The sequence below is a fragment of the Pan troglodytes genome, chromosome 1 (assembly GCF_028858775.2).
Source record: "Pan troglodytes isolate AG18354 chromosome 1, NHGRI_mPanTro3-v2.0_pri, whole genome shotgun sequence".
Taxonomy (NCBI): domain Eukaryota; kingdom Metazoa; phylum Chordata; class Mammalia; order Primates; family Hominidae; genus Pan; species Pan troglodytes.
The window spans coordinates 188281744-188308735 of NC_072398.2; the positions used below are offsets into that span (position 1 = coordinate 188281744).

The 26992-nt window shown below is 44.5% G+C and overlaps 2 protein-coding genes and 1 long non-coding RNA gene across 11 annotated transcripts in view; 1 reads left to right on the top strand and 2 right to left on the bottom strand.

Moving 5' to 3' along the window:
• Nucleotides 1-5530, bottom strand: part of YBX1 (Y-box binding protein 1) — a 20322-nt gene extending 14792 nt beyond the window's left edge. Inside the window, exons 1-2 of one of the 3 annotated variants that reach the window (XM_024344976.3) lie at nucleotides 4945-5530; nucleotides 4199-4262 (exon numbers count right to left, since the gene is read on the bottom strand). In XM_024344976.3, the coding sequence (XP_024200744.1) occupies nucleotides 4199-4262; nucleotides 4945-5110 (230 nt within the window). In that variant the 5' untranslated portion in view covers nucleotides 5111-5530. Of the gene's footprint in view, nucleotides 1-4198; nucleotides 4263-4299; nucleotides 4803-4944 lie in introns of those variants that run through there. The other 2 variants (XM_024344978.3, XM_054682091.2) reach the window with 2 other exon arrangements.
• LOC134807177 (uncharacterized) lies at nucleotides 5438-11945 on the top strand. The gene is made up of 3 exons (XR_010146919.1): nucleotides 5438-5905; nucleotides 6195-6277; nucleotides 11867-11945. It is a non-coding gene; the product is annotated as an uncharacterized LOC134807177 (long non-coding RNA).
• The window catches only part of PPIH (peptidylprolyl isomerase H), an 18449-nt gene continuing 2371 nt past the window's right edge, over nucleotides 10915-26992 (bottom strand). For 2 of the 7 annotated variants that reach the window (XM_003338986.6, XM_054682119.2), the window contains exons 5-10: nucleotides 26814-26856; nucleotides 22762-22854; nucleotides 21650-21737; nucleotides 21130-21170; nucleotides 20276-20365; nucleotides 10915-11089 (exon numbers count right to left, since the gene is read on the bottom strand). In XM_003338986.6, the coding sequence (XP_003339034.1) occupies nucleotides 20297-20365; nucleotides 21130-21170; nucleotides 21650-21737; nucleotides 22762-22854; nucleotides 26814-26856 (334 nt within the window). In that variant the 3' untranslated portion in view covers nucleotides 10915-11089; nucleotides 20276-20296. Of the gene's footprint in view, nucleotides 11090-11629; nucleotides 11941-12650; nucleotides 12846-18480; nucleotides 19670-20275; nucleotides 20366-21129; nucleotides 21171-21649; nucleotides 21738-22761; nucleotides 22855-26813; nucleotides 26857-26992 lie in introns of those variants that run through there. The other 5 variants (XR_001720624.3, XR_010146918.1, XM_524688.8 and 2 more) reach the window with 5 other exon arrangements.

Consider the following 26992-nt stretch of genomic DNA (forward strand, 5'->3'; position numbering starts at 1 on the left):
AAAAAAAAATCACCCTTTAGAGGCCGGGCGCAGTGGCTCACACCTGTAATCCCAGCACTTTGGGAGGCCTAGGCGGGTGGATCACCTGAGGTCAGGAGTTTGAGACCAGCCTGGCCAACATGGAGAAACCCTGTTTCTACTAAAAATACAAAATTAGCCTGTGTGGTGGCGGGCGCCTGTAATCCCAGCTACTTGGGAGGCTGAGGCAGGAGAATCGCTTGAACCTGGGAGGCGGAGGTTGCAGTGAGCCAAGATCGTGCGATTGCACTCCAGCCTGGGTGACGAGTGAAACTCCATCTCAAGAAAAAATCACCCTTTAAAAAGGCAATATTCATTCTTACCTTGCAGGCCATATAAAAAAAAAAAGATTAAGTGAGATAAGGTGCAACATTCTCTCCTTTCATTCTTCACCTCCCAGTATCAGGAATTAAGCAAGTCCTTTTATTTGTATAGCTGACCTACATGCTAAACTAGAACTTTTAACAATCCCAAACTTCACAAAGTAGATAGTGAAAGGCAGAAAACTTTTCAAATCCAGGAACTAGCAAGTCAGCAGACAAGAGCCCCAGTGACATACTTGGATCATTTAAGAGTCTTTCAACGGCTAAAAACAATCACCCTAAGAAATTATCTGTAACTATGTGGACAACAACCAAATTGAAAATGGCTAGGGTCTATTTCAGAGACAGCATAAGAGCAGTTGGTGAACACTAACTCCAGAGTCAAAAAACAGTTCCAATCCTGCCACTTATCACCTATGCTTATGGGGACAAGTAACAACTCCTTTGTGCCTCAGAATGACAGTACCTACGCCTCAAAGGTTTTAAAAGATTAAGTGAATTGGCTCATTTTAAGCACTTACTATAGACCCTAGTATAAATACTTGTTAGCTGTATCTATTTTCACCAACATGTGAAGGAAGTCACCTATCAGTTATGTACATATGGAATCCCCACAAGGGAGCCCCCACCCCAAAGGGAGACTAAACCTGATAGGCGTGCCTAAAGAGAGATAGCCAAACCTTTCCCTGGCTTGGTTTATTACATCTTCCTAGACCATGGGTAATAAACTCAAATGCATACACAGAGGCCAGGCGTGAAGGGAAGTCAGCAACCTAAGACAACTAAGCATGACAGACTGTCGTAAAAAAAGTATACCCCACCTAAATGTGGTGACAATACGGCCAGGTGGTTTTTACTTATGTGGAAATACAGGCCCCCAAAGCCAGCTAAAGTTCAGATCTTAAAAATAAAATAATCTGGATTACTTGGTGTTATCTCCTGAATTATAAATGTTAGTAATTAATCCCAATTCCTTTAAAAAATACTGTACTGCCTAATCAAAGCATCTGGGAGTAGTTTTAGCCAGAAGGTCACAAATTTGTGACCTCTGCTCCAAATTCTTTCACCTCAAAACATTAAGAATTATTAATTTAGACATTTTAAGTACTCTGGAAACAGAAAAATATTCCTATTCTGGTCACTATAAACTGTTGCCAATTCATGGTAATCTCTGGTGAATATGGATCAATTCTCATCCACTAACAAAATTCAACAGTAATCTGGGGGGAGCTAATAAACCCCTCTAGTCACATTCTCCGATTATGTTTTGTAGACACAGTTCACAAAAGAATAACTCAATGAATTTCTTAGAATTTCTAGATTACACAGTCTAACAAAATAAAGCCAAAACTTCTGCTATTTTTAAAAGCTCTATGCTCATGTTACTTAGCACTTTCTTCACAATATAACCATCAGGGAGAAGCCCTTTCATGAATTAATTCTAACAAGGTTGTAACAATTCATCAGGTGGTAATTCAGGCTGGAATAAACACATTTACAATGAAATTATGTCTTTAAAGGCAGAAAATTTACATACAATACTGTAATTATAAAAATTCCTTACAATCCTAGCATATATAATCCAGCGCATCCAAAAACCGCAATTAAAAGTCGTCACAATAGTCATACCGAACACCGCACCCTCTCCTTTATACAGAAAACAGCACGTTATGTGTCAGTCTCCCTCCCTCCCTCATAAGAGACAGGTGCCTCCAGCCAAGTCTATTTGTTCCACTACACGAACTACATATAGAACCAACTGCTAGCTTCCAAACTGATTTCTTTTATCACATACATTTTCCTTAATTAAAGCAAATCTTCCCTGTATTTAATTGGAGTCAAATTTTACAGCATCTTATTAAAAAGTCCCAGAATCATTAAAACAACCAGTTCAGAAGCATAAAGAACATTTTAACCAGTTAATTTGACAAAATAATTGAGGTTAGGATAGTCCAAACAAAGGACCATCAAAAGCCAATTCATAACTTGCCCTGGAGGATGACCAATTGAGTTGATTCCAATTCAGAATAGAGATATTCAATGAACAGTATCTCATGGACTAAATACTTACAAAATGTAAAGATATTACTCTTATTCTGGACAAAACTGTTGATTTCAAAAAATGTCATAACCTATGCCTACTTAAAAAAAATGCAGCGAAACAAGGCACATGCTAAAACTTCTTAAACACATACAAAAACTGCAATCTATCCGCTGAAAAGGCTGCAAATTTGCACACCAGAGTTACCATTACATTGGGTCAAGGGTTAAAAGCAGTGATTTTGAAGGTATGGCCCGAAGACCATTATCATTCCTGTTAAAAATGTACCCAGACCTAATGAATCCAAAGCTCAGAAGGAGGAACTCACCGCTTACATCACACCCTCCCAAGGTAAGCACACTTAAATTTGAAAACCACTGGTTTAAGGGTTAGACTAGTAACGATAATCAGAGTAAGACAGAAATACAAACTAAAACATTAGTAAGTTCAGAGAGATCAGTTAAAAAGCTATCAGTATGCCAATTATATATAAGCATTCCCTTCCTTCTTTGCTAGTAAGCCATTATCAAAAAATTAATGAAAAACGTAGTTTCGGCCAGCCAGGAAGGCAAACAGTATAGAACAAGATGGAAAATCCTAAGATTTTGGAAGAAACAAAATATTTTCCCACAATTGCAAAAGTAGAGAATAGATCACCAAATGCTTATCTCTTACTCTGAGTGTTTCCACAATACTCTATAATTGATTAATGAACAGTTTTTCATCAGGCAATGATTCTGTCCTTAAGCTTGATTTTGCCCATTTGTTGTCCATTCCACATTGTTCTTTTAATCATCTGCTTAGGTCTTCTACAGTAAGCAAGCAAAAGAATGCTGAGATGGCATTAAGTACCATACCTGTGAGGCCAAGACTGCTACTGGCATACCCAGTGCTCTGCACCCATGTAACTAGCACTACTAGCACTACTAGCCTTGGCAGCCATCTTGAAAATGATGGGCGGCTTACAAGGGAGCCCATGATTCCATGGCTACAGTGCGTCTACTGCACGTTACCACCACCACTCCTACAAACAACCCGAAGGGTAAGTCCTAAAGACGTGTCTGCAGCTTTGCCTTCAAACAGGAAGAAAAATGTCAAGTTACCAGTGACTATGGCCACTCTAATAAGCTACAGCCAGGGATCTAACAGAAATCGACTTAACCAGTTATGATTCTAGGACAAGGAAGAATGAAAAATAAGAACTGAAGAAGGAAAAAAAACCACTTTCTTGCAAATATATTATTTACTGGATGAGCAAATAAAAACAGTTCTCTCTGGTCAAAGCTGTGCTAAGACAAAATTTATCTCAGGTATTAAAATGAAACGTGAAACAAAGGCAATACAACCACTCGGTAAAGATGACAAAACCTCATATACTTGACACGTCAAATCCTCTTACCCTAAAATGTTAACAACGCATAAATATCCGATGTCAGTGGATCACATTCTCAAATACCGAGTTCAATAAAGCAGAAAAAGATGACAAGGATAAAAATGTACTGGACCGTAGTTTCCCGTTTACCCTATTAAGGAATGGCTCATTCACTCCGCTTGCCTTTTGAATTGCTTTGTACTGTGACGAAGCCTTTGAAGTTAGCTTCAAATTAATATTTAGCTGCAAAACAAAGGCATTCTCTAGATCCACTAATCCCTAATCAAGGAAAACAACAACAAAAAAAATCATACTAATACACCAGAAGTAGTAAACGCCTTTCAGAACAGGGCTGTGGATTGGGGCTTCCCAAGCCCCGAGAAGCCGACAGAGCAGGAAGCAAGCAAGAAGGTGGGATGGAGGCTTCACAGCCCGGCAGCTCACCTGTTGATGAAACCATATCCGTTCCTTACATTGAACCATTTTACTGTTCCCAAAACCTTCGTTGCTGGAAAAGAAAACAAAGCAAAACAAGCCACGATTACCAGCTATCCTTTTCCAAATCCGCCCGGCTTGGGCATCCGTTCCCTCGCACGCCGGCCGCCGCGGCCACCTGACAGCCCTTTCTCTCCACCGCCCGGGTGCGAGGCCGCGCCGGGGCCACGCAGTCGCCGCCGCCGCCGCACACGTGGGTGAGTCTGAAGCGCGGGGCGCTCCAGGGCAGGCCCGGGGCGCGGGCCCCAGGATGGGTGTGTGCGCAGGCCGCGGACGGAGAGCACGTGAGGGAAGGGGAAGCCGCTCCGGCCTGCGTAGGCGGTGCGCCGCGCCCTCCGAGCACACGCGGAAGGGAGCTGGGTGGGGGAGACGCGAACAACGGCGTGCGGGCCCGAGCGCACGAGGCCGGTTGGCGGGGAGGGGACCCCGTCGCACACGCGGTCGGCGGCGCGCGGCCGCAGGGGGAGGGGCGCGCGGCCGCGCGGGGTCCACAGGGGGCGCGGGAGGCAATGCGCGCGCGCCTGCCGGGCGGGTCCCCGCGAGAGGGAGTGAGGGGGGGACGGGGGGGATGGGCGGCCGCGCGCCGCGGAGTCGGTGCCCACCGGCCGCGCGCCCGCCGGCTCGCCCAGCTCCGGCTAACGGTTCCGCTGCCGGGCTGCCCGAGGGCCCCACCCCCGTCCCTGTCCGGTCCTCACCGATGACCTTCTTGTCCCCGCCGGCAGGCGCCGCCGATGTGAGGCCGCCCGGGCCACCGCTCCCTGCGCCGCTGCCCGTAGTGCCGGGCTTGGTGTCGGCGGCGCTGAGGGCGGGGGCGGCGGGGGGGGCGGCGGGCGGCTGCTGGGTCTCGGCCTCGCTGCTCATGGTTGCGGTGATGGTGACTGGGGCCGGCTGCGGCAGCTGCGGCTCCTCCCGGGGTGTGATGGTAACTAGGCCGGCGGCGGCGGTGGGGCTGCTCAGGGCTCTCTGGGGTCCGCTCTCCGCTCCCGCTACCGATCGAACTAGCGAGAATGGCGGGACAGGCGGGATAAGCCCTACGAGCGACCCGCCCTAGGCGTTGTTCACTGGCCAGTGGTACTGTCAATCTGCCCACCTGACCCCAATCCCTGGTTTCTATTGGCTAATATTTTATCAGTCCTCCACTCTCATTGGACCTTTGGCGGCTAATTCAGTCGACCTACAACCGTTCCTGCCTCCGCCGGCCGCCATAGAGACCGGAACTAGAATTAGAGTAGTCGGCCACGAAAACCATAGAGTACCCGAGAGGACGGGCAGAGGGAACGTGACTTCCACGAGGCAGCCGCCGGGCTGGCGGGCCCCACGTTCAGGGTTGTGTCTCGGCTGAAAAAAAGGCACGCCCGAACGCTGAGCAGGGATTACCCGGCCGGACCCGGGATTGGAAGGGGGCTCGACGACGCCTTAGCCCCCCGTGAAGAAAAGGCTTCCCTCCCTCCCAGCTCCAAATACGGTCCCTGTGATCTGAGAACATTACGGCGGGCATAGAGTCGTCTTTTCTTTAATGGCCGTGTAGTCGCGGCACAGCCGAGGGTTTCTGGAATTGCCTTAAACGTATGCGTTTGAAGAGCGTACTCTTTTGTCGGAGCAGTCACCTTGGAGGGACCACGCAGGCTATGGCAGCCCGGGTTCAGCATGTTTAGGGTGAGGGTGTGCTCCATGGGGACCTGCCTTCTGATCCGTTTTACCAGGCATATATTTAAAAAAATGTGTCTTCCTTTCCAAGTATTCACATCTTTTTCTACTGACCACAAATCAGATTTAATTCAACTCACATTTATTGACCAAGCTAGCCTGTTTTGTTTTTTCACTTTATTCCTGCAACAGCCATGTGATAGAGGGATTACTATCCACGTTTCACAAACGATAAAATTGAGGCTGCCACCTGATGTTACTGAAGTCCTCCACCCACCTTCTTTCGTTCTTTTTTAAGCGTCTACTATCGGCTGGGGATGGAATAGTTCGCGAGTCAGTTTCTGCCTTCTGATGGAGGCAGAAATTTAAACAGCCAACACGGTAAATACTCCAGAGCTGCAAAACCATGAAGTATTTTGGGAGTGGAAGCAGGGAGAAGGTGGAGGGCTGACTTTCCGCGCACAGGGTACAGGCGAGAAGAGGTGGGATCTCGGGAAATGCAGTCAAGTAGTTCAATAAGACTCGAATGTGACATTGGGTTGCAGAGGTGGGCAGAGTCACTTAGGTATATTTAATTGGAAATATATCCTGAGGGGAAGAGTGAGAAGAGCAATTTTAGAGTCATAAGTAGGGAGGGGCATCTTTTTAAAAATGGCTGCGGAGTGGAGAATGGGTTGCAGAGGGGCAAGGAATAGAAGTAGAGAAAGCAGTTAGGAGGCTAATGCAGTATTCCTTACCCCTACCAATGCCGTCTAGGCCTGTGAGTTCCACCTCCTAAAGGCGTTCTTGAGTCAGTCCTAAACCCTCCAAATGTCAATTCAGAGTCTTTTCATTCCTACTGTCACTACTGTAGGCCATCATCACCAATTGCTTAGAGCAAGGGGTAGGAACCTTTTTCTGTGAGAGCCAAATAGTTAATAATATAAGCTGGGCCGACCATATGGTTCTTACTTACTACTCAGGTTTGGAGCTTGAAAACAGCCTTAATTTTTACATGACACGAATCTGTACATATTTTCAACTATTTAAACATTTTAAAAACCATTTGTATTCTTAGCTCATGAGCCACAGAAAAACGGAGTGTAGTCGGCTGACCCCTAGCATAGAGCAGTGCTGCTGGCTACTAACCACACCTCTCTACCTCTTTCTTACTCTAATATTACCCACCACAACAGCCAGAAAGTTCTTTTGAGAACATCTATCTGATCATGACACTGTCTTACTTAAAATCTTCCAGTGACTACCATTACCCTTAGGTAGTCCAGATTCCATAATGTGGTTTACTGGACTCTATGACTTCTAAGAGAAGTCTTAGAGTCTTCTCTTGTATTCCCTGTCCAACCTTCCAGGTGCTTGTAACTACTGGCTGCAGGATACTGCAGGAGCAGAGGTAGCAAACAGCTGAATTCTATGACAATAGAACTTGGTTAAAAGTGTTGCTTCAGTGTATCAGATGACAAGGGAGATGGTGAAATATTACAAGGGCCCTACAGAATAGACACTTGCAACTCTCCAGCCAAGTAAACATGCTTCAGAGGACATTGTAGAGAAAGGACTGTCATCTAGTGGAGTCCTTTAGCCACTGTTACGTTTGGAGTATTACATAAAATTCTACATACAACACTCTTCCTTTCCTCCTTTCTCTTTGCCTGCTTAATTCTTCATCCTCTAGGTCTTGGCTCAGATGCTACTAGGTTAAGAATCCCTCCCATCTTAACACACTGTATTGCTCTAATTAAATGTTCCCCACCAGACTGTGACTTCCTTGGGCATCTTAGTGCCTGATACATAATACCTTAAAAGATTTGTTAAATGAGCGACATGGTGTAGAACATGAATTGAAAAAGGTACTGGCAGCAGAAGGGTCATCTGGGCAGCTGTGCCAGTAATCCAGGTGAAAAAGGCTTTCAGCAGCAATGTGTATGGAGAGTGGGTGGATTCCACAGCTGTTGTTCATGTGTTCCAGCTCCAGATGACTTAAATGTTAAAATGTTTCCCCAAAAGGCAGTCCTGCCAACACTGAGGACATTTAAAAGCATGCCCTATAGGCTTGAGAGCTTTTCTCCAGTTACAAAGACACTTAGAAAATATTGCAGCAGCACCTCTACAAATAAGTGAACAGCCTCACTATGTAACTGCTTTGAAGGGATGGCTTCTCAAGCAAAAATACAAATTGTGTAACATCTGTCTTTTCAATGTTACTTTAAAAAGTATCATTACTTACTCATCCAGTTACTTCATTCAGCTCTCTTCGTGCTCAGTGAGCCTGAGGATAAGCTGTTTAAGAAACTAGTTTGCAGCCAGGCACGGTGGCTCATGCCTCAGCACTTTGGGAGGCCGAGGCAGGCGGATCACTCGAAGTCAGGATTTCGAGACCAGCCCGGCCAATGTGGCAAAACCCCATCTCTACTAAAAATACAAAAATGATCTGGGCATGGTGGCATGTGCCTGTAATCCCAGCTACTCGGGAGTTTGAGGAGGGAGAATCGCTTGAACCTGGGAGGCGGAGGTTACAGTGAGCTGAGATTGTGCCACTGCACTCCAGCCTGGGTGACAGACTGAAACTATGTCTCAAAAAATAATTTTCTTGTAGCGACCTCTCTACAAGCACCAATAGTTCATGACTGTTCCAAAGTGGGAGAGCACCACTCCAGAGCTTTACTAGTCTCCCTGCCATCCTGGGAGCTCACACCACCCAGCTGTCCGTGGTGAGCACAGTACAGACAACTCCAGTGCCTGCCTTTAAGTGATGTGATGGGCAAGGGATTCATCCCAAGAATCTTCTCTGCAAGATAACTTTTACCTTGTCCCCCCATCTCTAACAGACTGTGGCCTAAGAACACAGTTCCCTCTTCCTAGAAAGCTCTCGCCACCTTGTTGATCTGGCATATTAAAGCCTGTCAATACTTACCTCAAGTGTCACCTCTTCCAAGAAGCCTTTTTCCCGTTTTTTTTCCCTCTTCCTCTCATACCACTATCATTCATGAAACAAATGTTTATTTAGCATCTATTAGATTCCAGAAGCTCAGTTCTTCCAGGTGTTGGGGACACAGCAGCTAAAAACAAAACAAAGCAAAAAGATCGGCGAGGCGTGGTGGCTCACGCCTGTAATCCCAACACTTTGGGAGGCCGAGATGGGCAGATCATGAGGTCAGGATATCGAGACCATCCTGGCTAACACAGTGAAACGCCGTCTCTACTAAAAATACAAAAAATTAGCCGGGCACGGTGGCATGTGCCTGTAGTCCCAGCTACTCGAGAGGCTGAAGCAGGAGAATCGCTTGAACCTGGGAGGTGGAGGTTGTAGTGAGCCAAGATCGCGCCATTGCACTGCAGCCTGGGCGACAGAGTGAGATTCTGTCTCAAAACAAAAAACAAAAAACCCAAATGTCCTGCCCTGCCCTCACACGGGCTCACATTCTAATGCCACCGTGCATTGAAACTGTCCCTGTCTCCTATCACAAGCATGAGCCACATCTTACCTAGCTCCAGGGCCTAGGACAGAGACTGGCATAGAATGTAGGTGCCAGATGTAACAGAGTGCAGCTGACCAGCCCATCTCAAGAATGTCAGCTCCGGATCACAGCTGTTCATCCTCCCCATCTCTTTACAATCCCACCCTATATAGTTACTTAAAAATCTCTCCTCCCCTAGATGACAGTCCTTTCTCTACAATGTCCTCTGAAGTATGTTTCCTTGGCTAGAGTTGCAAATGTCTGTACTGTAGGGCCCTTATCACCATCTCTTGTCATCTGATACACTGAAACAACACTTTTAACCAAGTTCTATTGTCATAGAATTCAGCTGTTTGCTACCTTTGCTCTTGCAGTATCTTGCTGCCAGTAGTTAAGAGGCATCCCCATCCACAAGACAGAAGAAAGCAAATAAGAATGAGAGCAAACAGAAAGTGCCTCATGAAAGAAACATCAGGGAACTTTCTTCTTTGCCTCTTCAAAATAGATGGGGTCTCACTCTGTCACTCAGGCTGGAGTGCAGTGGCACGATCATAGCTCACTGCAACACCAAACTCCTAGGCTCAAGGATCCTCCTGCCTCAGCCTCCTGAGCAGTTAGGACTACAGGTATGTGCCACCATACTCAGCTAATTTTTTTGTTGCTGTTGTTTGTTTTGTAGAGACAAGGTCTTGGTATGTTGCCCAGGCAGGTCTTGAACTTCTGCGCGCTGAAGTGATTGTCCCACCTCAGGCTTCTGAGTAGCTGTGATTATAGGCAGGAGCTACAGCACCCAGCTAAGTGGGATCTTTATACGTTGAGCTGTTTCCTTTCAAAACTAACATTTTCTTTTTTTGAGACAGTCTCACTCGTCACCCAGGCTGGAGTGCAGTGGCGCGATCTCGGCTCACTGCAACCTCCACCTCCCAGGTTCAAGCGATTCTTGTGCCTCAGCCACCAGATGGGTGGCTGGGATTACAGGTACGTGCCCCAAGCCCAGCTAATTTTTTTTATTTTTAGTAGGGATGGGGTTTCACCATCTTGGCCAGGCTGGTCTTGAACTCCTGGCCTCAAGTGATCTGTCCACCTTGGCCTCCCCAAGTGCTGGGATTACAGGTGTGAGCCACGGCACCCGGTCCCAAAACTAACATTTTCTAAGGCATTGTTGCTGTTTACTACAAATTACCTTCATATCCACTCTCTTATTTGACTCTTTCAAGGATGCTCTGAGGTAAGTAGATAGGTCAAGTTAGTGACCCTTTCCTCACGGGCTCAATCCAGAACTAACCAAATTGATCCTTCTGGGAACATCCTTGGAATAAGTAGAGCTGTAAAGTCCTGGGGCTGTGCCTTCTTTGTCCATCAGCTTTAACCGAAGAGAGTTAGGTTTGCTACAACTGCCTGCAAGTCAAGAGGCATTAACTATACACAGCAAAAGCTTGGCTCTGGTCCATGCTGGCCTCTGAGGAGTGCCAGTCCTCCTAGCTGAAGCTGAGGTGTGAGGAGACAGGGCTATTACAACTATTTAAAAACAACCCACAAACAAAACCAAAAGAAAAAAAAACATACACATACAAAAAAACTTTATTTACAGTTGAAAACTTAAAGACAATCTTGGATTCTGAATCTCTGACACTTCCATGGTCTCTTGATCAAATGGGGCAGCAGCAGGCAGGGAAGCAAAGACGGGGGCCAGTCCAGATTATCTTACTCAAGAACACCACCAAGAAGAAGGGAAGGCCTACAATGGCAGAGACATGGAGGTCAGTGTGGGATGGGGAGGTAAGCACCTCAGAGGAACTGGAAGGGGACATCCCATATGAGACAATGCTCCCAGCTATTCTCTCTTTTTTTTTTGAGACAGAGTCCCATTCTGTTGCCCAGGCTGGAGTACAGTGGCGCGATCTTGGCTCACTGCCACCTCCGCCTCCCGGGTTCAAGCAATTCTCCTGCTTCAACCTCCCGAGTAGCTGGGAATACAGGCGCCTGCCACCACACCCAGCCAATTTTTGTATTTTTAGTAGAGATGGGGTCTCACCATATTGACCAGGCTGGTGTTGAACTCCCGACCTTGTGATCTCCCTGCCTCGGCCTCCCAAAGTGCTGGGATTACAGGGATGAGCCACCGTGCCCGGCCACTCCCAGCTATTCTCTACACTCCTAATCCTCTTTTCCCAAAAGGGTAGAACAGGTCAGATTCTCACCATAGGTCAGACCTTTAGGTCCCCAGAGCAAAGTTGGGCAGTAAATTACAAAAGAACCAGGAAGAAAGCAACTAACATTTATGGTCAAGCATACTATCTCATTTATTTGCCCTTCACAACTCCATGCATTATATATTATCTAATTATGCAAAGGAGTAGGGTCCCAAGGGGTTTCATGGCTTGACTGAAGTCACAGAATTAGACAGTGATGAGACTTCCTGGTCTACTTGGCTCCAAAGCCTTTGTCCTTTTTGTCAGACTCTGATGGCTCTCTGTGGAGGTCCAGAACAAAAAGCAATCCTTCTTCCTTGCAGGTTTCAGTCCCAGAGGTAAAGAGAAAGGGAAGTCCACACTCTGGGGTTATGGCCTTGAAGTCGAGCAAGCTATACTAAGAGAACAGAGTAAGTACACCCAGATACTATTGTCCCCCTCCTCCTGCCATTCCTCAAACATGCCACACCTTGCTCCAGTGGACAATGGGTACTGGCATCGTACTGCAGGCACAGACTGAAGTTTAACTGTGGGCCCTCAAGCAAAGTGTATGAAAATGTATAAATGTACTTTGTAAGCTGCATGGTGTGCCAGGACCTAAGCTCTGTCATACCAGGCACTATGTTAGTCAGCATGATCCTTGCTTCAACAAGTTCTCAGTCCAGAGAAAAACAGACTGACATATTTGTGATACAGTATATTAAATGCCACAGTGGAGAGATGAACCAAGTGCTGTGGGAGCACCCACTGTCTGGGCTTAGACCTGGAAGAGGAGGTGGAGGGATCAGCAATGGATTCACAATCAGCCACAATGTGGCTAATCAGATGTTAGCCACAGCTGTGGGCAGGCTCCTGGGAGGTGCTGGGAGGATTTAGGATTAGTTAACACTACATATAAACAGTATGTATTTCTATTACAAGATACATGTTCAAGGTAGAAAATTCAAGCTTAAATAAGGCAACTGAAAAGTCTCTTTGCTATCTCTACTCTGCAGAAGTATTATCAACAGTCTGCTATATATCACTGCAGAGATTCCTGAAAGTCATTCAAAATAAACAGTAACATGCTTACATAAATTACTACATCTTGACTGTCACTTAACTTACCTTAGAAATCTTGCCAACACATCCAGATCTACCTCTTTATTTTGTTAAGGCTGTATAGTATTCCACTGAAGAGAATGGAACCTCTACGTGTGTAAGACTTGGCTGCAATGCAAGCAGCTTTGCCTTTGTACTGGACTGGAATGGACTGGAGCCAGACATTCTCTCCACCCTTGGCCTTTTCAGCTGGCAGAGCTTCTGAGTTTCAGGACAGGGAACAAACAGTGTCACATGCCCAGCAGGCACATAAATATTTGCTGCCAAATCTCCAGTATTCCCCAGACCCATATTTTCATGTAAAACCTCTTTTCTCTTGCCTGGACTACTACTGCAGTGGACTCCTCACTGGCCTCCAGCCCATCCTCCACAATGCTGCCAGAATCATCTTCTGAACATGAAAATTCTTCTACAGTATTCTGCTGAAAATCCTTAAGTGGTTCATATTGGCCTGATTCTTTTTTGGAGGGTGAGTGCCCCTTTTGAGAATCTCAGGAGCACAGTGGACTCCTTCCCCAAAAGGGAAAAATTACTTCATGCCTGAAAGTCAGCCCCTGCCCTCAGAATAACATATGAACTGCTAAGCTTGGCACTGGCTTTCACTACTGGCCCTGGCCTCTCTCCAACCTTCTCACTGTTTGCTTTTCATATCTTCCTGCTTCAGTCATATTGAATTATTTGCAGCTTCCTCTACACTTCCTGCTGTTTCCTGCCTTTGTGACTTTGCATAGGCTGTTCCCTCTGCCTGGAATGCCCTGCCCAGTTTTAGCCACCTGACAAGTTATATTCTTTCTTGTACTAAACTGAAGCATCATCTCTTCTGTAGTCTACTCAACCACTCCGGGAAGATCCGGGCATTTATGCTTTCCTCACCTTGTTCTAAAACCTCCAATACAGGGCTTTATTGTACTGTAATTGTCAGTTCTCCCAAGAGACTGAGTTCCTTGAAGGATGGAACTGACTTTTCAAATCTGTAGCCTCATATGCAGCATGGGAACTATCTTAATTCATCAGCGCTTAGTTGTGGAATGAATAGAGGACCAGCCCAACTGCCACCAACACATCTTTCCTAATCTTCCCCTATGGGAATGTCTCGCATCTATAGGTAATTCTAGAATGAAACACAGTGTTTCCTAAACCTTAGTCATTCAAATAGCACCTTCACAACTGTTACAATATCTATCATCCACAGGTACAATTTATTTTTTAAGCTAATCACTATTTGAACTTCAATATTGCCTCACTATAAGCTGTAATAACTGTAAAATGATGTATTGTGCTAATTCTGTATTTTTTCCTAAGATCCAAATATTAAAATAAAAGACAGTCATCCCACCACTAACTAAAGTAGTGTTTCCCACACTTCTCTATTAAGAAGCATGTGAGATACTTGTTACAAACATAACATCCTGGTCCCACCCCAAAGCCACTCAATCAAATACTCTAGGGAAGGGATCTAGGAATTCGTAGGTTTAACGAGTGCCCCAAAATGATTATTACCTGTTGGAGAATCTAGGCAACAATGAATTAAGGAAAGCTCTCTACCACTTGGTACTGGTACCAGGTTTGAGGATCACAGGGAAGAGGGTAAGCATATCAGACTAGCAGAGTTGCCAGAACTCGGGCTTTCAATAGAGAGGTGCCACCCTCTCCCATGTACATGTAAGTAGCAAACAACCCATTCAGACTACAGCAGGAGAATTCTGAGGGTAGAGGTTCATTTATGCTATACATAACCAAATTCATCATAAAAAGTTTTCCAAGGGCTGGGCACGGTGGTTCATGCCTGTAATTCCAGCACTTTGGGAGGCTGAGGTGGGAAGATCGCTTGAAGCCAGGAGTTTGAGACCGGCCTGGACAACATGGTGAAACCCCATCTCTAAAAAGTTAGCTGGGTGTGGTGCTGCACGCCTATAATCCCACCTACTAAGGAGGCTGAGGTGGGAGGAACACTTGAGCCAGGGAGGTCGAGGCTGCAGTGAGCTGTGACTGCGCCACTGCACTCCAGCCTGGGTGACAGAATAAGACCCTGTCTAAAAAAAAAAAAACTCTCCCAGAACTCACTGAGATAAAACCAAGGTTTCCATAACTAAAGTTGTACAGACTAGGCATGGTGGCTCACGCCTGTAATCCCAGTACTTTGGGAAGTCAAGGCGGGCAGATCACATGAGGTCAGGAGTTTGAGACGAGCCTGGCTAACTTGGTGAAACCCTGTCTCTACTAAAAATACAAAAAAATTAGCCAGACTTGGTGGAGCATGCCTGTGATCCCTGCTATTCGGGAGGCTGAGGCATGAGAATCGCTTGAACCTGGGAGGCAGAGGTTGCAGTGAGCCAAGATCGTGCCACTGCACTCCAGCCTGGGCAACGGAGTGAGATTCTGTCTTAAAAAAAAAAAAAAATTGTACACAAAACTTCATTTTCACTAAAACCAAAGTCAGAACCTAGGAAGGCAAAACACAAAGGTTCTGGAAAGAAGTGCTCCATAGGGAAGTAGAATTGATCAAGTGACCCGTCTTCTATCTCCTTCTTAGCTGTTTCACTGCATATGTCCAGTGTCTGGGCACAAGGCCTCAAATGCAGGATTAGGTGATACCTTGATGTGAATGCAATGGATTCCTGCTGGACTAGTGCCACCAAGAGAGTACTTCCTCTTGGTCTTTTTTTTTTTTTGGAATATGGCAAGTTCTTAATTAAAAGATAGACTCTTATCCCCTATTGACTTGCCTCTCAAAGTCTGCATCAGCATCACCTGAGAGCTGATTAGAAATGCAAAATCTCAGTCCCCATCCAAACCCACTGAGTCAGAACCACTATTTTATAACAAATCTCCTGGAGATCCGTATGAACGTTAAAGTATAAGAAATACTGCCCGGCCGGGCATGGTGGCTCATGCCTGTAATCCCAGCACTTTGGGAGTCCGAGGCGGATGGATCATGAGGTCAGGAGTTTGAGACCAGCCTGGCCAAGATGGTGAAACCCTGTCTCTACTAAAAAATACAAAAATTAGCCGGGTACGGTGGTGGGCACCTGTAATCCCAGCTACTCGGGAGGCTGAGGCAGGAGAATTGCTTGAACCTGGGAGGCAGAGTCTGCAGTGAGCCGAGATCGCGCCACTGCACTCTAGCCTGGGCAACAGAGCAAGACTCCGTCTCGAAAAAAAAAAAAGAAAAGAAATACTGCCCAATAGGGCTTAAAAATACCACTTCCCTTCCCTCCAGACCCCTGCTCCATGGGAAATTCATCTCCTCTTTCATTAATTTTTCTTAAATCACATTATTCAGAAACCAAAAATGGGGTGCCCATCTGTAGAACCCCTTTACATTAGACTGCCACCCAGATTTCCTAACACCTTAAAACCTATGATAGGGATTTTTGGTAAAGTGAAATGTGACAATTCAAGTAAAGTTCTTAGCTCATTATCTGGGCACAGGAAGAATTCATTGAAGGATAACTGCTTTAATTATAGTGCCCTTAAGTATTAGCTACGAGATTCAGTTCTAAGCAAGCCAGGGCGAGTAGATGGAGAAGCTTACATTTAAAAGAGTTCACTGTCCAGTACAGTAGCCACTAGCTACAACTGGCTCTTTACACTTATTATTTTTTTATTTACTTATTTATTTTTGAGACAGGGTCTTGCTCTGTCGCCCAGGCTAGAGTGCAATGGCACAATCTTGGCTCACTGAAACCTCTGCCTCTTGGGTTCAAGAGATTCTCGTGCCTTGCCTCTGGAGTAGCTAGGACTACAGGCGTGTGTCATCACGCCCGGCTAGTTTTTGTATTTTTAGTAGAGATGGGTTTTACCATGTCGGCAAGGCTGGTCTCAAACTCCTGGCCTCAAGCGATCCACCTGCCTCGGCCTCCCAAAGTGCTGGGATTATAGGTGTGAGCCACCACATCCAGCCTAATTTAAATTTAATAAACTACAGCTTAGTTCTGTCAATAAAAAAAAAAAAGGCTGGGAATGTTTGCTGACGCCTATAATCCCAGCACTTTGGGAGGCCAAGATGAGCAGATTACCTGAGCTCAGGAGTTCAAGACCAGCATGGCTAACACGATGAAACCCCGTCTCTACTAAAAATACAAAAAATAGCCAGGCATGGCAGCGTGCGCCTGTAATCCCAGCTACTCAGGAGGCTGAGGCAGGAGAATTGCTTGAACCCGGGAGGTAGAGGTTGCAGTGAGCCAAGACGGCGCCACTGCGCTCCAGCCTGGGCGACAGAGCGAGACTCCATCTCAAAAAAATAAAAAATAAATAAAAAATAAAAAGTTAACAGTTTAGTTCCTCAGTTGCACCAGCCACATTTTAAGTGTTCCGTTGTCACATGGGGCTGGTAACAACCATACTGGACCTCCCAGATCTAGAATCTTTCCATCATCACAGCCTATGGACAGTCCTGGTCTAGCGGGCCTGTGGAATGTACAATGGCCACCTGAGGAATGCGTTCTGCTTGGGTTGCAGGCTGAGAAGAAGGGCTTTCTTGGAGGCAAAAGTTCATATAACTTTTGCTAACAGTGGGGGAGAGCGGGGAGGGTTGATGATCCCCACCCTCAGAAATAAAACCTCAACAAGGACTTCCAGTAACTTTATGTAAAAGACTCAAAAAGATACAGAAAAGAGGCCCCAACATTAAGAATTTCTAAACTTTATTCTTTTTGTTATCGTTTGTCCTCTGGTAGTGATCAGTGGTCAGTCTTTGGAAAGAAAGGACCTATGAACTCAACTTTAGTTACAGCAAAGAAATGAGTAGGAGACGGAGGGAATGGCCAGCAGCCATTGAAGAGGGAGAGCAGGCTGGGCCCAAGGGGGACCCAGTATTGGCAGAAAGGAAAGCTCAGGGTGTCAGGTGGGCCTGAGAAGGGATCATCTGGCTGAACAAGAGAGGTCCACATGTAGCTCTCAGCACACACTTGTGCATTCCAGCCTCAGCATTTGCTCACACGAGTTCCCCGCCTAAAATGCCTGACATTCTCCCTCTCTACTTAACTCATGTAATGAATTTTTACTGAATGCCTATAAGTGCCAGCTTTCTGAACAGAGTTGGTCACAGATAAAGGTGTGTTGTAGAGTCATTAAAATGGTCAGGTATTTGACTGGATCTCCATTTGGAAAAAAAGACAAGAAAAAGTCCTATCTTAACACTATACAGAAAAATTAATTATAGATGATTTTATAAATATACAAATAAGACTTTAAAAATACTAGAAAAATGATCTTAGCTCCACCATATAAAAAGAAATACTAGAAAAAACACAGAAAACATTGTGATCTGAGGTAGTAAAGACCTTAAATGAGACAAAACCGAAAAGCAGTGAAAGACTGATAATTTGGACTTCATCAAAATTTAGAACTTCTCTTTAACAAAGAATATCACCAAACTTAAGCAACACAATACTAATTTTTTTCTTAAAATATATTCTGAAGAAAACAATTACAACATATAAAATTAAGAACTAATGCTCAGTTGGGGGCAGTGGCTCACGCCTGTAATCCTAGCACTTTAGGAGGCCAAGGTGGGCAGACCACTTGAGGTCAGGAGTTCGGGACCAGCCTGGCCAACATGATGAAACCCCATCTCTACCAAGAAATATAAAAATTAGCTGGGCATGGTGGCATGCACCTGTAGTCCTAGCTACTTATAGCTATTGTATAAGGTAATCTTATACAATATTTTTAATACGTTTGTGCATGAAACAGATTTTTGACTATGATCCATCACATGAGGTCAGGTGTGGAATTTTCCACTTCTAATGTCATGTTAGTGCTCAAAAAGCTTCATATTTTGGAGCATTTGGGATTTTGGATTAGGGATGCTCAGCCTGCACTGCAGTTTCGGTTTTTCTTTTCCTTTTTTTTTTTTTTTTTTTTGATGTCATCCAGGCTGGAGTACAGTGGTGTGATTATAGCTCACTGCAGCCTCAAACTCCTGGGCTCAAGTAATCCTCCCACCTCAGCCTCCTGAGTAGCTGGGACTACAGGCATGCACCACCACACCTGGCTAATTTTTTTTTTTTTTTTTTTTGGAAAGACGGGGTCTCACCAGGTTGCCCAGGCTGGTCTCGAACTCCTGAGCTCAAGCTATCTGCCCTCCTTGGCCTCCCAAAGTGCTGGGATTACAGGAGTGAGCCACCTCCTGCCGGGCTGTTTTCATTTTTTAATACAAGGTGGTTTTACATGAACTAAGAAGGAAAAGTTTTCAAGACATATTTTTTAGAACATGAAAAATATAGTATGATTTCATTTGGGAAAAAGAAAACCTCCCAAAATTAGATGGGCAAGGCAAAGGCCCTGATGGACATACATCAAACAAATAAGGAAGTGACCTTTGGAAAGGGGAGTGGAATTGCAGGTGGGTATTGTCAAGAGGGGCTTTCACTTTATCTGTTTGGTGTGAAAGTTTTCACAATGAGAGTGTATTATGTTACTTGTGTAAACCAAATGAAATGAAATATGGGAACCTTGATTGGATCACCTTTTTTTAAGCTACAAAAGTTACTTTTGGGACAATTGGGGAGGTTTGAAAATGTACTATATATTAGATAATATTGTGGTTACGTAGGATGTTCTTATTTTTAGGAGTTCCTTGCTGAAATACTTAGGGGTAAAGTGTCAAGAAGTCTGCAACTTTCAAATGGGAAAGAGAAGAAGAAAGGGTAAAGGAAGGAAGATGGGAAGAAAGATAGGAAGGAAAGGATGGAGGGAGGGAAGAGGAGCAGGAGGGAGGAGGAGAGGCAATGGAAATGGGTGAGGAGGCAAGAAGGGAAAGAAAAAAACAAATGTCAAGGCAAAGCAATAAAACAAGAATGTTAATCATTGGTGAATCTAAGTGAAGATATATGGGTGTTCAAGGTATTATCTTCTAACTTTTTTGCAGGTTTGAAAATAAAAAAAAAGAAAAACAAAACATCACTACCCCTCACCTGGCTGGAAGTGATGGATTTCTCCCTTGTACTCTTCTCATACTTGGCAATGTCACTCATATTACTAGTGATCACCTCTGGGAATGTCTTACTTTCCATGAGCTCCTGAAAGGAGACATCTTTCAATTCTTTGTCCCCCTCTCTGCAGCTAGCATGCTGCCCAGCGCAGAGCAGGCAGTGGTAATTACGGGTAAGAAATGAGTCCATGTAGGCTGGAAGATGCAAGGCATTCACCTATGAGGCCAGCGAATATGAAGTCGAGGCCTGGAATTGCAGTATCAGTTCTGATGAGAGGCATGACAAGTGTGTCTCCTGGCTGCCTGGCCTGGTCCCAGCAGAGAGTTACTCAGGCCTGGAGCCAGGTCTTTCTAGGGGGACTACTGAATGGAACTGTAGTCTGAGAGTGCTGTTACAAACTGCCTGAGTAGTTTTCACATTGATACTTTGTACATTACAAAGTGATAGAAAAGTAAAGTGCTCCTACAACCCTTTCTCTTTTGATTTTTACAGTGACTCTGAGAGATAGGTATTACAGTATTTCCATTTGACAGATGAGGAAATGTGCTCAGAGAAGGAAAGTGACTACTCCAAGGCCATACACGGAGGAACTGGGCTCAATCTCATGTCTTCAAGACTAAAGTTCTTTCCACTAGACCATGCTACCTTCTCTGAGGTCTGACTCCTAACCTAATAGGAGAAAGACACACTTACCTGATTCAGTCTTTGTTTGGACTACATCTCCCCACACTGCGAGATCACCACAGGTAGCTTGGGCTTATTGTTGGGGCCTGTGGGAACATTCTAGGAAAAAAAGCACAATGGAGATTCATCCACTCAGGCACTTCCTCGTTCCCTTATCAAACTTTTACTGATGCCTGCCAGCCCTGTGCTAAGGACTCAGCACTCAGAAACAGTCCATGTCCTGGCAGACAGGTAAAGCATATAATACCTATCAAAGAGAAAATGCAAAACACTTAGAAAATATCAAACTTATGATTATATAAGAAAAAGTTATAAGAGAGAATTGGATAAGGGTTAGATGGGCAACTAAATTGGGGCTTAAAGAGGTCAGGGAAGGATTCACAAAAGAGGGGTATTTGAACTGTGCCTAGAAGAATGAATGGGATTCCATCAGGAGGGAAGGAAAGAAGAGCATTCCGGCTAGAGGAAACTGTGTGAGCAAAGGCTCAGGGGCAGGAAAGAGCAAGCGGCAGGGACATGCATGGCAGATTTAGAGAAGAGCTAGTAGCCTGATGTGACTGGAACATGGAAGAGGCAATGGCAGGAGAAGGGGCCATGGAGAGGTAGACAGGGACTAATCATGAAGGACCTTGAACGCAATGCTGAGGAGTAGAATTTTATCAAGTAGGCAACAGGATCATCAGAGGCCAAACCTCAGTGTTGGCCAGACAGGCTAACTTAGGTGGTTTCTCTTCCCTTTTCCTGGGGCAATGAACACAGCCTAACAAACTGGAGCTCATTCCCCCTTCTCTAGCTCCTGCACGCTAGTCAGACAGTACCAGACCACAATGGCAGAGAAACAGAAAAATCAAAGCAGTACTTACCTCAATCTTTCTCATCACTAGAAGTCCATCGATGATTTTTCCTGTAGGAAGAGCGTGAGCTGGACTTTATTCTTGTTTACATAGCATTTTCCAGCTTCCAAAGCCCATTCTTAGCTATTTTCTCATTAAACCCTCATACTAACTTTAGGAAATTAAGATGCGGTAGAGGTGAAATGACTTGCTCAAGGTCATAGGTAATAAGCAGAGTTAGGGCTCAAACTTATACCTGAGTGACTCCAAAGTCTCACTGTATCATGCTGCCTCTATGGCATTTCTTTGGTGCTAGCAACTGGGTTTTCTCCCTAAGTGGTTCCATACTATATCAAATGGTCCTTTTGTCCTTCCCTCTAGTTCTCTAGCCACACATGTTCCCCACCTCCCCACCATTTCTGTTTTCTCTATTACCACCTAAGCAGTTACACAGGTTGAGCTTTCTTGGTAACAGTTTGAGAACTAACTCCTCTGGAGGTTCCATCCAGGGTGAATGGGGCCTGGACAATGAGACAGGAGTAGGACTTACCAAACACCACATGCTTCCCATCCAGCCAATCGCACTTAGAGCAGGTGATAAAGAACTGACAGCCATTTGTACTCGGACCACTGTTCGCCTGATAGAAACCAAATATACCTGCAGTAAGTTTCCCCGGCCATGTTAGCTGAAGGGCAAGATTTCCAAAAGAGCTTGTAACACTGATTCCTCCATGGTTTTTTTCAGTAAATCTAACTTAGCATCTATTATGAGCCAGGGCCTAAGCTAGGATCCAAGGATACAGAGATGAACAGGATATGGCTCACTGCAGCCTCAAACTCCTGGGCTCAAGCAATCCTCCCCACCTCAGCCTCCCTAGTAGATGGGACTACAGGTGTGTGTCACCACACCTGGCTAATTTTTTTTTTCTTTTTTAAGTAGAGACTAAGTCTCACTATGTTGCCCAGATTGTTCAAACTCCTGACCTCAACCTCAAGCAATCCTCTTGCTTCGGCCTCCCCAAAGTGCTGGGATTACAGGTGTGAGCCACCATGCCCAGCTATGAATATGTCTTGAAAGCACAACTGTTTACATTCTGAGCAGTAGAGCTGAATGCCCAGACACAAATCCTGGTTCAGATTTTAGTTCCCCAGCCTGCTAGCCTGCTAGTGGGCCTTACCTACTGGTTTTCTTTTCTTTCTTTTCTTTGTTTTAAGATGGAGTTTCGCTCTTGTTGCCCAGGCTGGAGTGCAGTGGCGCAATCTCAGCTCACTGCAACTTCCCCGTCCTGGGTTCAAGCGATTCTCCTGCCTCAGCCTCCCGAGTAGATGGGATTACAAGCACCCACCACCACACCTGGCTAATTTTTTGTATTTTTAGTAGAGATGGGGTTTCACCATGTTGGCCAGGCTGGTCTCGAACTGCTGACCTCAGGTTATCCACCTGCCTCAGCCTCCCAAAGTGCTGGGATTACAGGCGTGAGCCAGCGTACCTACTGGTTTTCTCAGTCAAACCAGACTAAGAAAGGAGGTGGTAAAGGTGAGTCCTGGGCCAAGCAAGAGAAGGAAAGCATTTGCTTCCATCCCAAGAGACAGCACTGGGCCTCAAGAGGGGCCCAGAAACCAGCTGGCTATAACCCAAAACCTTGATTGGACCTCACTTACCATGGAAAGCAGGCCTGGAGCTGAGTGTCTAAGTTTAAAATTTTCATCTGCAAATGGCCCCCGGTAAATACTGGCGACTCCAGTACCATCTCCCTGAGCAGAGAGAAGGGAAGTATTAGTGACTTGGAGTGTTGGGTCCCTGGAAACCGGAGGAAGAACACTGTCGCACCTAAAGCATGACGTCTTTAAAGTCTACTCTTACTCTTGTTGGTCATCTTGGAAGCTGCACCTATTTGACCCCACCCTGCAATCAGAGCAAGCCTTATATAAGGTACCTACAGCCCACAAAGACTGGCTGGAGCATTTTATAGATTGGATAAAAGAGGTCACAGCTGGGCCTCTAGAACGATCAATTAAGATGCAGACAAAGTAGGGAACAGCAACAAGGTGATCACATACTCAATCCTTGCCATTCCTGAAGACTCTCATGCCTTCAGTCACATAAAAGTACCCACTTAAGTGACTACCACCCCATTCCCCTAAACTATCTAAGAGGGTGGGTGAGCTCTTGGCAGTCTGTATGTACAACATGATACCACCCTCCTGGTCATAGTTGATTGATCCAGGGAAGGATGCCTAACTCACTCTGGGCCAACTAGAGTTCCTTCTCTGGGAATCTGGAGGTGGGATAGATGTTCTCTTTGAGGCTAAATTTGTAACATGTAAACCTGAAAGCTGGATGTGACTACCATTTGCAAGCTAGGCTAGAGAACAGAGAGAGAACACAACACAGATGTGTAGCGAGCACTAGAGAAACGGAGATAAAGAACTGCCTTGGTTCTCTATGGTTCTAGTTCCTAGTTCTATTTCTTCCTTTAGTTCCATGAAACACTCCCTTTATTATAAACTCCCAATTTCTGCTTAAACTAGCTTTATTTGCATTATCTCCTTGCTCTTCCAGCAACCTTGAGGAATAAGCATTATCATCTTCCCCATTTTTCATGTGAGGAAACTGAAGTCTGGGTAATAAAACAATTTGACCAAGGCCATATTTGCAGTGCCTTAAATAGAATCCCTGAGTTTTAAAGGCAATATTGAGGAGTGCCAAAAAGATCAAGCTCTCCTCGCCAGTTAGCAAAGAGAAAGAGTACATGGGAGAAAGGGAAAACACTGACCCAGTGAGGAATCAAGGGTCCCTTTTTGGAAAAGAACTACCATTAATATAAGCCAGAGAATAAAGAAAAACTGTCCAAATTCAAACCTTTGTTTGCCTAAATATTATAAAATAAAATCAAGTCTGTATATTAGAAAGACCTGGCCTGGTGTGGTGGCTCACACCTGTAATCCCATCACTTTGGGAGGCTGAGGTGGGTGGATCACCTGAAGTCAGGAGTTTGAGACCAGCCTGGCCAACATGGTGAGACCCCATCTCTACTAAAAATACAAAAATTAGCCACGTGTGGTGGCGGTGCCTGTAATCCCAGCTACTTGGGAGGCTGAGGCACGAGAATCGCTTGAACCCACCCGGGAGGAGGAGGTTGCAGTAAGCCAGGATCGCACCACTGCACCCCAGCCTGGGCGACAGAGCGAGACTCCATCTAAAAAAAAAAAAAGATCTGAATTTGAGTTCCAGATCTATCACTTAGAGCTGGGAAAGTCACTTCCTATCTGTGAGCCTCAATTTCCTCATCTATCAAGTGAGGATGAAATTACCTACTCTTTACAGTTATCATGAAGATTCAATTAGGTAGTGTCTGTAAAAAGCACTGTACAAACAATATAGTACTATATAAATAATCAAATAAGCTATTATGTCATTAACTAACTACACATACATATTAATACAGAAGGAAGAGAGAAAACAAGTTCATCTCCAATTTCCCAGTGAACCTAAGGGACACATCAGTTACCGTGCCATTCTCCGTAATCACGTTATCTATAGCTCTCCAGAAACAATAGGGAAAATTACAAAATTAATAATTTGGAGCAAACAATAGAAAGCAGCTTATCTTCAACTATAGTGAATTGATCAAATAACTTGTCTATTCATAATGAAATATCAGGTGGCTATTAGAAAGCATGTTTTAGAAGACGTAAGGACAAGGGAAAATATGGACAATTATGAAGTACAAAAAAAGTAAAACATATAGATTATTTTAAGTCTGTTAAAAATTATATAAACACACATATACATACTAAGGTAAGACTGACAACTATAAACCAAAATGCCAATAGTATATTGTGAGGTGAGAATGAGGGTAATTCATTTGGTGATTTATTTTCTTCTTTGCACTTTTCTTTTGCAACCAAAATAATAAATACTATTAAAACCAAAAATAAATGAACAAAACAAATATTCTTGGTCAAACTTTGGAAGGTCTCAAATTCTGATTTTTTTGACTCTTGCTCATTCCATTTTGCCTTCCCCGAGGAAGGTTCTAAGCAAGCTTTTTTTTTTCCCTTTAGACAAGGTCTCGCTCTGTCGCCCAGGCTGGAGTGCAGTGGTATGAACATGGCTCACTGCAGCCTTGAATTGACCTCCTGGGCTCAAGGGATCCTCCTACCTCAGCCTACCAAGTACCTGGGACTACAGGCGCACACCACCAAAAATAAAAAAATAAAAAATAACTTTTCTTATTTTTGTAGAGACAGGGTCTTACTATGTTGCCAAGCTGGTCTCAAACTCCTGGGATCAAGCAATCCTCCCAGCATCCCAAGGTACTGGGATTACAGATGTGAGCCCTACCAGCAATTGCTTTTAACTCGGCCTTCAGACTGAGCAACTATTGTCTAACCCCAGAGTTATCGACAAGTGATCAGATGTGCCTGGGGCAAAGACTAGTAAAAAGCTATTCCTCTCCTTGTAAGGCAACAGGGGAGCCTAGGGGGAAAAAAAGGAAAGAAGGCAGAGGATAGCTTCTCAGCCTTTCTTACCAGCTAACAAACCCTACTACCATTATTTGTTTCCAGGGGCTGCAAACAAATGCCTACAGGAGCAGGCAACATAAATAAGGGAAACAGTTGTGGAGACTGGTGAAATGGCAAAGATATGCCATGTCCAAAGGGACCAGTTCCTTGATTCCAACCAATTGTCACTGTCACGGCCACTGTGAGAAATGCAGGCCCAGCATACTTCTACTTTCCATTTTTTAAAGAGAAAAAAAAACTAGGATTTTTTTGTGCCATTTCACAGTTATACAACACCATGCAGATGAATCAAAACATAGGTAAAAACATAATTCGGCCTAAAACCTGCCACTCTGCAACCCTGTATTGCATAGGAAAGGAAAGAGGTCTTAAAAACTCATCAGAGTCAGACTAAATAAACACATAAAAGAGAACACATGTCTCCCAGATCCAAGAAAATAGCAACATAACTAACCAAATGATATTAATAAGAGTAAAGAAAGACCATTCAGAAGTGGGGGGTAATGACAAAAGCAGGTTTAAGAAAGAAAAAATGTAGTTTATCCCACACCCTCCAAGGTTGGGGTGGGGAGGGAGGCTTCATATGGGGGACAAAAACAGTCTACTTACAAGAAAGTTATGGTTAGCAAAAAAGAACTATTTCACTGGGCTCTCCCAGTGAATAGAGCAAAATTCCTCCAGAACTATCTACCTCTCTCGCTCTGATTCCTTGCCCACAAATCAACTTCTTATGAAAAACTCAGCTTTCCAGGCACTGTGACACCCAGAAGTAAAAGAGAAAATGAAACAAGCATTTAGCCCACTAGAAGGAGACTTACCTCCATTCAGAAAAAAACAAAAACCACAGCTGATTTCTGACTAAGTTTCATATGACTAATTAGTGTGAACCTATCATAGATCATCTATAGGTATTCTTAAAAAGTCCAATTTCTGGCTCAAAAAGGCTGAGATTTGGACCATGGAATTTAATGCCTCAATCAAAGTGCTAAAGTCTGTTATCTACAGTCAGTCGTACCCAGCCACTTTCAAGAACTTCCCCATCACCATTCTCTCCAACACCCACATCAAACCTGGCTATTGTTCTCAAGCCTTAAGACTGAGTCTCTGTAGTAAAAACAGCAATTGCAACAATAACAACAAGAACTAAAACTACGGGTCTTTGATAGGAAAGGAATAGTACTTACATTAACAAAATCTCCACCCTGAATCATGAAATCCTTTATGACCCTGAAACAGAGAGCAAAGAATACTGAGATTTTATGGTTTAGAAAAACCTAGACTTTGTTATTATTGTATTAGATTAACATTGATTTCAAAATACACTATCACTTTGGCTATTATAAAATCATTACTCTTAGCTGGG